The following is a 14154-nucleotide window of genomic DNA, read 5'->3' as shown; positions in this document are numbered from 1 at the left end:
AATTTATCCGACTGACTCCTAAATCTGCTTACACTTTTGGAATTTTTTATTTTTTTTACTTTACTTTTTTTGCTTTAAAAAAACAATGTTTTTTTTTTTTTTTGCAATAGTTAACATAAAATTTGATATCTTTAAAAATCTGATATTTATTAAAAAAATTTAAATTTCGCTACTTTATTGGATACGAGAATAGAAATCCCAACAGCGAATCCAAATGTATGCTGGAAAAATATTAGTAATAATGAGTTTTTAAAAGAAAATCACATTTCACAGCTTTGTGATGTATAAATATTTGCACCCTTCACTTTTCTTGGATTGAGTTGTGCTAAATCAGGAGATACATTCCTCCTAGAACATAATACAATTAGATGTATTAAAATATTTACCTCAAGGAAAAAAATAACATATGAACCATATATACTTCATCACGGATTCATGTTCATCGCCAATGTTCCAGAGCTGAGATTAGATGTGACGCCATGGCGACGTTTAAATTGTTCACCATTACTTGGCAACAGAGGGAGAACTTGACGAACGAAACAACTGGGCAGCAAGTTATGGCAGTCCAGAAAAAAGATTCCGATTGCCAAGTTACAACCTTTTGCACAAAATCCAGGAAAACCAACCAGCCTCATGTTTCTCCTGCAGCTTCAACCGTCTATGATGTTTGTGTGAGGAAGTTCGTCGAGGCAGCTTAGCTTCTCGAGGATTAGTTTCTCTTGCTTGGCATCTGTAGCACGTCCAAGTCAAGAATAAACTACCTCATACATAGTGGCACTGCTATTCAAATATTCTACATTCAGTATTTGGCAAACACGGAGCTTTATATCTTGTGCTGTCATTTTTAGAATGCATTTGCCAAAAGGATACATTCTTGATCAGGGTTTTCTGTGAAATTGGAGTGCAATGCATTCCCAGCATTATCCACAATAGCTGATGTAGTCATGGATGATTCAATGCATAAGATGGCAGTGATTGCATCCAACCGAGTAACCTCATTTCTAAACATCAATCTCGCATGCGCTTCAACAAATTAACAAGTTAGGGAGATGGAAACACAAATTGGGAATAGATCTATTAGATTGAGCATGGTACCCTGAGCAAGTCGTATCAAACTTTCCAACATGCGAATAGTTGTCCTTGCTGTGATATTATTTCAGGTAAACAACCTCAACGAATAGAAACGAAAATGTCATGAAGCGTCCAATTTAGCACATGCAAACCTGCATTCTGAGTGGCTGATCTTCTTTGAAGTTGATAGTAGCTAGATATAACCTTTTCAGCCTCCTTAGTAAGGACTGGTCTAAAGTAACCCTTCACATATTGTATGTACCTGGAAAATTAGTTGTGCTTCATTGTCATGTTACAAGCCTTCCATGCGTAAACAAATTTAAGAACAGAGTTGCATCAAAGGAAAATTTTCAAATTATTTGTTTATCATTTGTTTATCATAACTAGGATGCAATCATATGAATTCAGCAACTGGATATTACCAATCAGCAAAAAGCGCTAAAGTGTGATGAAAAAGCAAAACTGTTGATCCAATATTATGAGCATGAGCGATATGGTAATGGAAGCATCAACACGGTTGATGTCAATTTTATCCTTAAAATGCTTATTACTTTCGAGAAATATTACCTCCTAAGCATGTCGAGAGGCCAAATCTCTGACAAGTTTCGGTCACAGTCACCTTTACTAGGCTCCGTATGCTGAGAAAATGGAAGAGCATGCAAAGTTTAGATAGGTGAAATTAATACTTTGTTGAAGCATCGGTCCAAGTTGTCAACCACAGAATGAAAACATATTACCTCAGAAAGAATATGAGATGAAACAACTTCATCCCACTGTGGATTCTTCGTGTCTAAGAGGACTAAAACTATATCAAATCTGCTGAGCAATGGTCCAGAAAGGGTGGTGTTGACAGACAGAGCTAGCATGTGTCAAAGATTGAAATCTTGTGACTGCTAGGATAGAAGAACTTGATCAAATCTGTTTATCTGACTTCTATATTATCGTATCAAGAATTTACAGGAAGGATACGTTGATCTGGATCATATTGTCCCTTTGGATTTGTTGCACCAAAAACAATTGTCTTTGTGCTGAGAGTTGTGACAAGACCAGCCTGGTAGTTTAAATTCTCTGGCTTAGATTTGCATAGATGATAATAAAACTAGTGCGAGTCTAAAATATTTTTCCCTCCCTTAAACAGGATAAATCAGAGAAACATGGAGAGGCATAAATGTTCTCTAGTTGCAATAGCACACACTTGAAAAGGAATTGTTTCAGAAAAATACATCAAGATAAATAAAATAATAAATTTTAATGTCATAAAAACGTATTATGCAAGAACCCTTTGCAGCAGCCTGGAACTTAAAAAATACCTTGGCTACACTTATTGTTTGTTGCTCCATAGCTTCATGAATGGTTGCCCTATCATGTTCCCTCATACTAGCAAATAAGTGTTAGTGGGAAGCTTGAGCATGATTATCTTGTGAAAAATAATACATTCAACAGAATGTTGCAAGTACTGCATAGGTATCCAATCAAACCAAAATGGACCAAACAAAAAGAGAGGAAGTCTGTTTCATTGTCAAAGGTGGAAAATGAGTTTAAATGGAGAAAATGGCACTAAAATTGAAATTCAATATACGCATTAGAAATTTTAAATCTAATTATTCAAGAATTGGATTTTGTCCTCAAAATTGTTGTTTTTAGCTTTTGTCCCAACTACCAACATCAAGAGATCATTCCCAAGCTCTTATGCAAAATCACTAGCATTCGGATCTATCAGAAAATAAACTTAATATGAGAGGTTGTACCTATCAAATTCATCTATGCAACAAAGACCTCCATCTGCCAATACAAGGGCTCCGGCTTCTAGTATCCATTCCCCTGAAAATAGGTTTCCAAATGTGCTTCGACAAAATTTTGTAAAGAAGAAATATTACTAATTTGTCGATATTCTCAAAATTTCCTAGTCTGCTGTCATACTGGTAAATCCCAAATAAAGCTCCAAGCGAAATTTAACAGAAGACATGCCCGTGGTACCTCCATCCTTGACTGCTGTGACAGTCAGTCCGGCACTAGTGCTTCCTAACCCGGTAGTGATAACAGATCTTTTGCTCAATTTAGCAGCAAACTTCAAGAACTGAGACTTTCCAGTGCCTAGTCGATCAAATGTATTAGACACGCAGAAGTTCACCAAAAAAAACCTTCTCTAAGGACTATCCAAGCACAACTCCAAGTTCAGGACTAACTGAGGGGTAACACAGGTTCTAAAGGACACCATAACTTTTTTTTCACGCTAGAGTGATGACCAAAAAGCTTGGAAGACATGTATGTTGGGTTTGCCCAAATGATACTATAGAATTCTAAATTTTACCAGGATCACCAACCAAAAGCAAATGAGACTCCCCTCTGACTTTTGTTCCAGAGGCATCCACATGTTGAACCCCTCCAATAAGTGTAAGCGCAACTATATAAGAGAACATCATTACTGACTCTTTTTAAGTATGAGTTATACTTAGTAGAGAGATGAATAAAGATCATCTTAAATTTCCAAGGTAATGTGAGCAAATAGTTTTTACATTTTAAGATTTAACTCTCCTCCAACAATGAACCATCGACAAGACAAACCTGCAAGCTTCACAGTGAAGAGTCCAAAAACCTGGGGACAGATACCACGTAGGACAGCATTCCTACCTGAACCATTAGAAAGGGATAAAGAGAGTGTAGTCAAAACGAGACCTGGACAAGGCAATAAAATTTTGCCAAGTGCTTGAAGTGATTCTATTTTTACTTGATCTTCAATGTTTACATTTTACCTTTTAATGGAGAATCTCTGAAGTCTAACCAGAACTGCCTGAATTTTGCAATAACATCATCCGGGATATCAACATCTGACTTCAGCTCATTCATTCTCCTAGCAACAGAGGTAATCAAATTGAAAAGATTGCAGGTCAAGGCAGATCCAACTGATAAGGTAATGCAATAAATAATGACTTTCGAAAAGGCATAGTTCTACAAAATGTTGCATGTGTATCCTTCACATTTACAATTTCCAAAAGCCAGTAGCTAAAAAATATGGGGATTCTAAATGGAAGGGCCAACGGGAAGATGATAATAGTTCTATCAACCTTTTTATTATAAATTTGGAAAACCAGAGGGCATTGTTTCATTAGATAAGAAATGGAAGGGAGGAAACCTCAAAAATCATCCCACTTAACACTTAATATTCTTACGATTCGGCAGTAAATAATAACTTGACAGCCAAAACTGTTCAGACCAACAACTCTGAGTTTTTGGATTCAAATTTAGGAAAACTGCAACGACCGAGAGGTCAGAGTTGGGAGCATCATCTGTTCCCTAAGTTCAGTATACAAAAATGGCTCGAATTAAGAAGATAATACATGATCGTTGATATTTGCATTGCATTGATGATGCATTGTAAGATAGTACGAGGAAATTGAGTTCATCTGAACAAGAACCATCAGACAGGATAGACTTATCAGTCACTTCCTCTGACTTAGGAAGCCACGTCAAATATCATATAAAATTTGAACCAAAAATGATAGTAAAAATGATAAGCCAAACAAGTTACCTCACATAATTAGCAATTAATACAGGGTCAAGGTCACATCGCACATCTTTCACGTCCGATGACCATTTTGCTGTCAGAACTCCAGTGACAATCACATTATCTGAGAAGGAAAACAATATGTAATTATTCCACAATGAAATGTAGACCTCAAGTCAAATCAAAGAATTATAAGGACAATCAAGAAATATACATGCAGTCAAATGGAATAAGGAGCAAAAAAAATTATTGTATGTGCTATAATGTGAATATGATCCCACTTTCTTATGACATGGTAGTTTCCCATTTAGAATATGATCCCTCTTATAGTCCACCTCAAAAGAGTTTATTATTAAAATTTTAAATTTTTGCAAGGTATTTTATTGGCCTATCATGATTCTCTTCGTTCTCCTTTTCTCTGTTTATATGCTGCAATTTTTTTCTAGCCTTCCTTTTCTTGTACACAATCTAATTATTATTGTCACCATGAATCAAGTATATACAAAGCCAATACCTCCAGAAAACATGAGCTGCGAATCGTCTTAAACATGACATTCATAATACCATTCACAGCATCCATATCGGCTTATAACTTGTCATCGATACATCCTTAAGGCCCAAAGCAACATACTTTTCATCATTTCTACTTAATCCAATTTAAGATGATCTCAGCCTCAAACCTTTCCAAACAGTAAAGGTTCTCCAATTTGTGCATCTGAACTTTTATGGTTCTTCCATATGCTGCTACATCAAAAAATACATATTTGTATAATGCACACATGCCTTGCACTATCAGAATATTGAAACATCTTTTCCCCAAAAATATCTCGGCCCTGTACTGTCTAAAACACCTACTTAATTCAAATGGGTAATCCATAAACATGGGTTGTGCATGTATTTCTCAATAAATAACAAATTGAAGCATAGCATAGCTAAATGCTACAATATAACCAAGGAGAAACAAAACTTAAGGAAGGAGTATTTCTGTATTTGTCACAGCCCATACCTCCAGCTTTAACTGTGTCAACAAGATCATTTTTCAGGATAATGGGTATTGAACGCGGGATGGCTCCAACGCCTAAAACCTGTGTGCTTTCTTGAATTTTAATTTCTTGATAATCAAGGCACATCTTGTTATCTTCTACCATCTGAAACCGCGAGCTTTCACAATTCTACATGGAACAAGATCGTGATATTATGATATATTTAAGAGCAGCTAAACCTGTCTCTAGTTATCTAAACCTCTCTCCCACGCTTTAAGAGCTCAAATATTTCATCTTGCTAGCGCAGTCCAATGAAGGAAGCTTGTAGAGTCATCACATAAAATTTCTCAACTTGTTATATACAAACTATATCATCACAAAGCAAACAATCATAATTTTCAAAAATTTCATAACATTGCTCCAAAACTCTTAGTAAATACCAACTCCTGAAAGAATGAGAACGGCTAAGCTCGAACACGGTCAAGCTTGGCATTTACAAGAATTCAGATTTGTAATCACACTTCCACTGGAGGTTGAATCAGGGAAATAAATCAAAAGAAACAGCAGTAAGCCAGTAGCATATAATTCTATGTTCAATCAAACTCATTTCAAGCAATAGTAACGTCGCAAAAGCTACCAGTTCTACAATTGCAGATAAAAGACTAGATGATCTCAGCAGCTTTCTGAGCTAATACATGTGTGAGGTGAAAACTGATGGGGTATATGACGGACCTGGGAGGGGCAAAATGTCGGCCTGGGTATGGAATTTCTGGTTTCCACCTCTGGATAAACTTTGAATCTACAAGAAACCCCCTCTAAATTTAGTAACTAATCCACTTGAGAGTTGAGAATAATATTTTCAAGAAATATTTTCCATTGATACAAACGCAACCATCTCTAATTAATCTCATGAGTTCTGGCCAACCATTTCACGAAATTTAGGCCTTACACGAAATAAAACTAGTTGAGATGTACAGATTGATGGCACAAACGTTTCTAGTGAGTCGGCAAGTAATTAGATCTATTATAGTTTATATAGATCAGGCATTGCAAAAGTATCAAAATCAAACCTGTGTTTACACACTCGACACTCAAAAATCTTCTCTCCTTCAATCATCTTGACTGCTCCAGACCTAATTACAGTGCCTTCAAGAGTAAGAAGAATCCCATGGTGCTTAACTCTCACACGTCCAATACCAGGAAAAGTTTCTATGCACCCCAAGAAAGAAAAATAAACTCGTGAAAGATTAATATCTGGCGGATACAATTTCAATATAAATCTATAATATGCTAAAACCAAATAAAAAACTGACCAGCGCATTCTAGAGGAGAACCAGAGATATTGATTCGAACATGTACAAAACCCTTGACACTCGCATTTTCCACGTTCTTGAAATCCTCGAATATAACTCTCTACAGGTTTTAGATAACAAATGAGGGACAGATACAACACAAGTCACATCCCACTATGTAATTCTAATTTATGTGCATTATAACACCATACGCCTAAAAGGTTTGAAAGTTGAGCATACAGAAGAAGTAAGCCAAGTAGCTCGAGCAAATAGGAAATAATAAACTATGATCCTCTAATTTTAAGTTGTCCCAAGTGCATATCAAAGATGGGGCGTTTTTTGAAAAAAATGAAGTAAAATTTTCGAATCTACACTATTGACAATGGCGAGCCAACAAAAAATATCAAACATCAACTGACTGCAATTTCAGGGAACGACTTATACATAGATACTTCATACTAAACTGGGGATGTTCGTCGATATCTCAAACTCTCGGCTCCACAAACCAGTACATAGATTTCCTGACACAAGACTGCTAATATACCTGAGCCCAGATAGCAGATTCGTCGAAAAGGGCCAAGTAAATTGTGGGCTGCGAGAAAACGAGTTGTGCTAGGCGTGGATTCTCATCCATCAACTCAGCATAACTGCCCAAAAGATAAATTAACTGATGGGTTCGCAGATATCAACAATCATTAACGTGTTTGTGAAAGAAAACTTTTTCCTTTTTTTCCTTTTTTTTTTTTTTTTTGCGTGCGGGAAAATTGATATTGGAAGGGTCAAAGAAGTTGAGCTTAACTTACTCAAGGTAGAGAGGGTAGTGAATTCGATGATCAAAGGAGAGAATGATGGATTTGAGCTGGTCCAAGTGATGCTCAATCAAGAATCCCGCCATTTCTTTGCTGCGTTCGCTTTCGTCTTCCATTTTTTAGCAGGTGGCGAAAGATCAAACAGTGGAGTTCGGGGGGAAATGGTATTTATATTATTATAATGAATATTAATTTAGAAATCTGATTTTTTTATATAATTAATCATATAAATTAGTTTAATTTTTTTTTGATGGTATATAAATTAGTTTAATTATTAGGGTCTGAATTTGATTCCTTTATAAATATTTACTAAATCAAATAAAAACCGAGTTTCTCAAAATTTTACGTATTTTATTCAATTTGTATTAGCTTTATAATAATGATATTTAAAAAATTTTGAAAAATAACCAGTAGTTTTACGAAGCAAAAATCTACCAAAAATTTCCATTGAAAAATGTCAAACAAATCGAAACAAATTAAAAATCTATAGTTTCTGTTAGTGTCGTGTTTATTCGAGTTTGTGAGAAAAAATAATTTTAAATTTGATTTTATAATAAGGATAGTCCGTATAAAAAAATTAAAGTTCTTTATAAATTAGTTTGTTTAGCTTATTTTTTTGTAAAAACAAAAGAAATGATCAAACCAAATATAGTCATTTGGTTGTTTAATAAGCAAAAATTCACGTTATCACAGATTAATTTTATGAAGAATATTTCTTACTTATCTCAACCCATAAAAAAATATTTAGTTTTTATGAAAATTATTTTTTTCGCTCTATAAATAAAACAAATCGACATTTCGTAACGACAAACATCCGTAAAACCATCTCATACAAGTTTTTATGTTATTTAATAACAACATCATCACATCAAAATGCCAAAATTTTGTGTGATCAAACTTCGTTTAAACACAAATATGTTTGATAAGTATTAATGTTCTCGGATTTAAAACTCCGGCTCATGTCCAATTAAAACTTAAAATCATGGGCCGCTGTCCGACACCGGCCCATGAGAAACTATTTAACGTAAAAGCATGAGCCGTGTTCCAAAATCTCGGCCCCTTAGAAATTTAAAAGCTAGGCCGTGGTTTGAAATCTGGGCCCCTAATTAATTGTAACAAAATTCGGCAAAGCAGAGGTACCTGAAGGGGGAAAGCGAGATCGATGGAGGGCGACGTACAGATGGCGGCGGCAGAGGGCGGAGCTGCCGTTGTAATGGTTATTTCTATGTTTCGATTTCCGTGCACCCACTTCAATTTTCTTTTTCCTCGTACTTAAGAGCCCTAGTTTGTTTTTGGGTGTACTTTCACGTATACAGGGATTGGATGATATGAAGCAGAGGTTGAAGGAGATGGAGGATGAAGCAGCTGCACTACGCGAAATGCAGAGCAAGGTCGAACAGGAAATGGGCGCCGTTCAAGGTTTCGCTTAGTCTCCTGAATTTTCAATTCTATTTTTCGCATTTCTCCTGTTGTTAAATGTATATTCAGATTTTATGTTTTAGAGTTTTGTTTTTAATTTGTTGTGCTAAAACTGCATTCTTGTGGCGAGAAACGGGATCAGTAGTTTCTTTAACAACTGATGTATCTTTTTGTGGTTGAAGAACATTTACCAACAAGTTGCCTTTCTGTTTGTACGTTGGTACAAATTGGCTGATATTCTGATACCATTCATCAAAATTTGAGCGAATACTATTATTGCATTGCAACATGTCTTGCATATAATGGTTGTCGACTCATATTCCTGACCTTAAATACTAGGATTGGTTGTTCTTTTATGTGAGCAAATCATTCGTCTATAATTGAATATGTCATTATTTGACATAAAGATGGTGAATGAAGCTCGCGGTGGTAGTGTCTTTTTTATTTCTCGATTGCAACATCAGTTGTATTATTGAAAGCTTTAGCAGCACGAGAGTAACACTACAAACCAATTTTCCATTCCTATATTTCACAAAAGCCTCTTTTTCATAATGTCTACATTTATCTTATTGCAACAGATCCTGCCACTGCCGCTGGTCAGGCAAACAAGGAAGAAGTGGATTCTCGATCAGTGTTTGTTGGTAATGTAAGTTTCATGTTACGATACCAGAACTTTACCATAGTATTAAATTTAGTCACTCATTATGATAGGAGTTTAAAAATTTTCCTTGTGGTGTTTTACTTATAGAAAAGTATGACTATTGCAATATATTACTTAATTGCAAATTCTTTTTTGTCCGTCAGGCAAACCATGTTTCCTTCTGAAAGAATTGTAAATATTTTTATATATGAGTTTCCTCCTCATTTGTTTACTTCTTAACTTTGGGACCTCTGCTGGCTACAAAGAAGTTTAATCATCCAGTCTTATTAATTAATGAGAAGTGTGTCTTGTGTATGTCAAAGGTGCTAAACATTGATTCTGCAGGATTTATATGATAAAATACATTCTTTCTTGTGTTCCTGCAACCATAGAGATGTTGCTCTGTTTAGTCATCCAAAAGTTAGTCTCTAACTAAAACCACTTCTTACGTTTTTTGCATTGCACAATATTGTCTCATTCCTTACCTGTTAACTGGGCAACGGTTATGTGACTGGATTTGTCCCATCTAAATACACCTTACAGCCTGCGTCAGCTATAACAGGATTCAATACAACACTCATTATGAGCTCTATTGTTTTTTCAGTCGGTTCCTCCTTCCTCTTCCTTTCTGGATGCTAAACCTTGAGGTGAAAATTACTTTGCAGGTAGATTATGCATGTAGTCCAGAGGATGTTCAGCAGCATTTCCAATCATGTGGGACTGTGAATAGAGTAACTATTCGGACGAACAAGTTTGGGCAACCGAAGGGTTATGCATATGTTGAGTTTCTTGAATCAGAAGCTGTTGAACAAGCTATACTTCTTAACGAATCGGAACTTCATGGCCGACAGTTGAAGGTCAAGCTACGTCCTGCATATATCTGTTAGGCATATTCAACACGGGCTCATACAGCAGTATTATTGAACACCAAACCATAAGTACTGCTTTTTCTCGATTGATATGTTGTCCATTTTTGTTCTTGAAGTATTTTGATACTGTTTCAGGTATCAGCCAAGAGGACCAATGTTCCTGGAATGAAGCAATTCCGCGCCCGACGTTCCAACCCTTACATGGGGTTTCCACCTGGGACACCACTCATGGCTGCTCCTTATGTGTATTCTCCTTACGGATACGGGTAGGGCCATTCTTTCTTGCATCTTTTACCCTGTGACATCTTAACTGTTTCTGCAATTTCTTCCAATTTTATGCTCTTCGCGCTGAATGCAAAACTATCAACGAATATTTGTTTAATCTGCTACAGGAAGGTACCGAGGTTTAGGATGCCTATGCGATACAGCCCTTACTTCTAAGCGCTACATGCTTTCCATCCTCTAGTAATATGTTCTCGACACTCAAATGTTTTTCATTCTTTCTTCCCGACTATAGAAATGAAGCCTTTGGTGAAACTCATGTTACGTAATGTATGTTGTGAATTTGCTTTGAAACCCTGACCTTTCCTGGTCTAGTCTACACACCTTTTTCCGGACTAACACTAATTACGTGTATCATTCACATCGAATGGTGTCTAACTATGTATACCCTAACTTTTCCTATGGATATAGTTTGATCAATCAAACATTTATCGCCTTAGAAAACAACTTGCATTCAGTGAAACTTGAACCAAGATTTGAAGTAATTTTCGAAGCCGGATCATCTGTGGATGTATATCCTAACCGAACACTGGAGTCATTGATCGACTGAAAACCGTATAATTGTTATTTATCACTTGACAATGAAAACCCCAACTTGTTTTTGGTACTTGTTTCTTTTTTAGTAGTTGAGACGTTCATTTATGTTCTTAGATAGATAGATAAAGATAGACTAGGTGGTGGTATTATTTGAAGTCATTAATTGTTATCATATACTAGTAGCTCGAATTATTGAACTTAGAACCAATAATTGCTTTGAAAACTATACAATATTTCCATATAAACTCCAAACGTCACTATCCGAAACGTTCGCTTTCCATGCGAATTATTTATTGACGCCACCAATTATTGGTGATGAACGCAATCTAATCATATGATAAACTTTACATTTTCTAAAAATTTTGTGAAACAAAATAGACTGAATCAGTCAATAATGTATACCATGTATTATTATATACAATAAAATAATTAATTGCATCCTTAGTAGTCAATAATATAATAATTATTAGAGGCTATACGTATTGCATGAAGAACTTTTCATAAATCGGGTAAAATAAGAAAATAGAAAATAATAAATCGGTCCCGCAAGCGATAAGGAAGAATCTCACCGACCAAAGGCCGCCGAAATGGTCTCCCAAGGACCCAACACTGCTCGCCTTTTAAAATTAGGTAGCAAGTGACAAATATTTATAGCCACTCCCTCGAGACGTGTTTATATTACCAAAAATATAAAATAATAAAATAAAACAGACTTAATTAAGTAAGTATTCACAACTTTTACCTTATTATTACACACTTTTTTTAAACCATTCGAAAAAAGGTTATCAGATAACAAATAAAAAGCTTTAAAAGATCCATAATATTGCCACGGTACACACTTTGGGAAAGCCTCCTAGTTATGTTTATTCTTTAAAGATTACTCTACAAAGTTAGATATCATTTGTAGCTCATGCATCAAAACTCTAAAATTTGGGTTCGAAATCTAATGAAGGTATGTTCTTGTGGGTTGTCTGAGCGTAATTTTTTATATAACTTTTTTTAAAAAAAAAAATTGAAGTTACGAGCATGTGACGCAGATATCAACTGTACTAGTGTAATGAGATTATTACCGTATAAACAACACAATAAATAGTCAATATAAGAATTTTTCTATATCACATTTCTTTCACATTGTCCAAGAAACAAAAACACACAAAAAATGACGACAAATTGTGTCTTGTTTATCCCTGTACTGACACACATACACCAGCCCACACCTAATCCCGGCCCTTCCTCAGACCAAAGTAGAGCATTTCGACGTCTGCGGGTCCCACATCGCCGGCACCAAATACCTCCGGCCCTTCACCCCATGCGCATTATAGCTAGCACCGCTTGTTTTATCGGTCAACACGGTGCCTGCGTACCCTGGGTACGCGCCCGACCCGAATATCCCTGGGCAAGCCGTCACGGCTTCCAGCGGCGCCGTCGCCGGGCCTTGGAAATACCCGTTATTGAACGGGTTCGTGACCGTACCCGCCAATACCGTGGCCAGGTTTATCACCATCCCATCAACTCCGACGTCCCCGTTCGGTGCCACGAGAGGCGGCGTTTGAGGGCCGTACACCGGCTGGTGGAACGGCCACGCGCAGTACCCGGGGCACTGGGTGGCCGAGTTCCCCACCCAAGCGTAAGCGAACCTGGTCGCTCCACGTGTCGATCCGTGGGTCCCGCACCTGCTCATGCAGAAGCCTTCTACGGCCACGTCCGCCGCCGTGAGCACCACGTTCACCACTCCGTTCCCATAACCACCTCTGGCAGCCAGGTTCACGATCTGCGGATTCGCGAGCGATTTTCCCAGCGGATAGCTCTCCTCGAGGATCTGATTCCCGACGACGATGGTGTTGTCGCCGCCGTTCTTGTACTTCTCCGTCGTCTTCCACCAAGAAGAAACAGAGGGCTGAGCGGCGCCCGCCGCATCGAGCGATTGAAGGAAATCGACGACGATCGATCGTTGAACTGGCGAAAATTTCCCATACCAGATGAGATTAACGGTTACAATACCTTTCAGCAGAGGACCCTTGTGATATTGCAACGTGAGCGGCGCCTCCTTCACCAGCGCCGCCATGGAAGAGGATGCGAAAACAAAGAAAAACAACACGGCGGAGACGCCAGTGGCAAAATGGTGATCGGAAGCCATAATTCCTTCTCTTTTTTATATTTTTTTTTCTTTTGTTTTTTGGAAGTCAATCTTTGTTGTAGATTTTGAGACGATGGGAAAAGAGTGAAGGGAAGTGGGTATTTATACCGGGAAAGTAAAAGAGTGTGACAGAGGGAGACAGCTGTGAGGTGTGGAAGGTCAATTTATTTCCGCCACGTGGAGATATTTTATTGGTTTTCTGGGGAATAGGATGGTTGGTGCCAGGCTGGATGATGACGTGTCGGGTCAACGGTGGTGAGCTAATTAATTTTGGGATGCAGCGGATTTTGACCTTCGAGTCCGTGTGCGTCTGGAGCCCCAGCGTCCTAAGTTTCCCCAATATTTATTACTAAACGTGTTGTTGTGTACGTTATTGATTATTGCATAATCCGGTCAATTTCTATGATTAATGTAAATCTTTTATTACAAAAATATGTATTTTTCAGTGTTAATCAAAAATACTATTAACATAATTATATTATACATTAAAAATATACGAAAAAATGTTACTTTAAAGCTTTTCTTTTTGAACTTGAAACAAATCGATTAAAAATACTAAATTGGTAGAAACTAATAATATGGGAGATAAGCACAGAAGCCTCAAAAGCAA

The 14154-nt window shown here is 36.9% G+C and overlaps 3 protein-coding genes across 6 annotated transcripts; 1 reads left to right on the top strand and 2 right to left on the bottom strand.

Moving 5' to 3' along the window:
- Nucleotides 1-235: 235 nt before the first annotated feature.
- Nucleotides 236-7790, bottom strand: LOC140880624 (probable DNA helicase MCM9). Of its 3 annotated transcripts, none has more exons than XM_073285224.1 (20): nt 7655-7777; nt 7396-7498; nt 6873-6972; nt 6630-6768; nt 6292-6358; nt 5583-5748; nt 4601-4700; nt 3825-3922; nt 3637-3702; nt 3383-3475; nt 2992-3165; nt 2820-2892; nt 2382-2448; nt 2041-2122; nt 1809-1930; nt 1639-1709; nt 1224-1333; nt 1096-1143; nt 871-1023; nt 237-730 (listed from the first exon to the last, which is right to left on the bottom strand). In XM_073285224.1, exons 1-20 carry the CDS (start codon nt 7774-7776, stop codon nt 651-653), a joined length of 2034 nt encoding a protein of 677 aa, XP_073141325.1. In that variant the 5' UTR covers nt 7777; the 3' UTR covers nt 237-650. The 3 variants fall into 3 exon arrangements, with proteins under 3 accessions (XP_073141327.1, XP_073141325.1, XP_073141326.1); XM_073285225.1 differs by having other exon boundaries at nt 238-730; nt 3049-3165; XM_073285226.1 differs by lacking the exon at nt 7396-7498 and having other exon boundaries at nt 236-730; nt 7655-7790.
- A 942-nt stretch (nt 7791-8732) lies between these two features.
- On the top strand, nt 8733-11211 carry LOC140883026 (polyadenylate-binding protein 2-like). 2 transcript variants are annotated; one of them, XM_073289319.1, is made up of 6 exons: nt 8733-8876; nt 8977-9079; nt 9658-9725; nt 10385-10576; nt 10724-10854; nt 10981-11211. In XM_073289319.1, the coding sequence occupies exons 1-6, from the start codon at nt 8823-8825 to the stop codon at nt 11027-11029; spliced, it is 597 nt and encodes a 198-aa protein (XP_073145420.1). In that variant the 5' UTR covers nt 8733-8822; the 3' UTR covers nt 11030-11211. The 2 variants fall into 2 exon arrangements, with proteins under 2 accessions (XP_073145420.1, XP_073145421.1); XM_073289320.1 differs by having other exon boundaries at nt 8757-8870.
- A 1282-nt stretch (nt 11212-12493) lies between these two features.
- On the bottom strand, nt 12494-13630 carry LOC140880866 (protein EXORDIUM-like 2). The gene has a single exon (XM_073285711.1). It carries the CDS (start codon nt 13542-13544, stop codon nt 12642-12644), a length of 903 nt encoding a protein of 300 aa, XP_073141812.1. The 5' UTR covers nt 13545-13630; the 3' UTR covers nt 12494-12641.
- Between the last annotated feature and the right edge of the window lie 524 nt (nt 13631-14154).

Source organism: Henckelia pumila, chromosome 2 (assembly GCF_033568475.1).
Source record: "Henckelia pumila isolate YLH828 chromosome 2, ASM3356847v2, whole genome shotgun sequence".
Classification (NCBI taxonomy): Eukaryota; Viridiplantae; Streptophyta; class Magnoliopsida; order Lamiales; family Gesneriaceae; genus Henckelia; species Henckelia pumila.
Note: the sequence above shows the minus strand (reverse complement) of the source record. Positions and strands in the feature narration are given on the sequence as shown.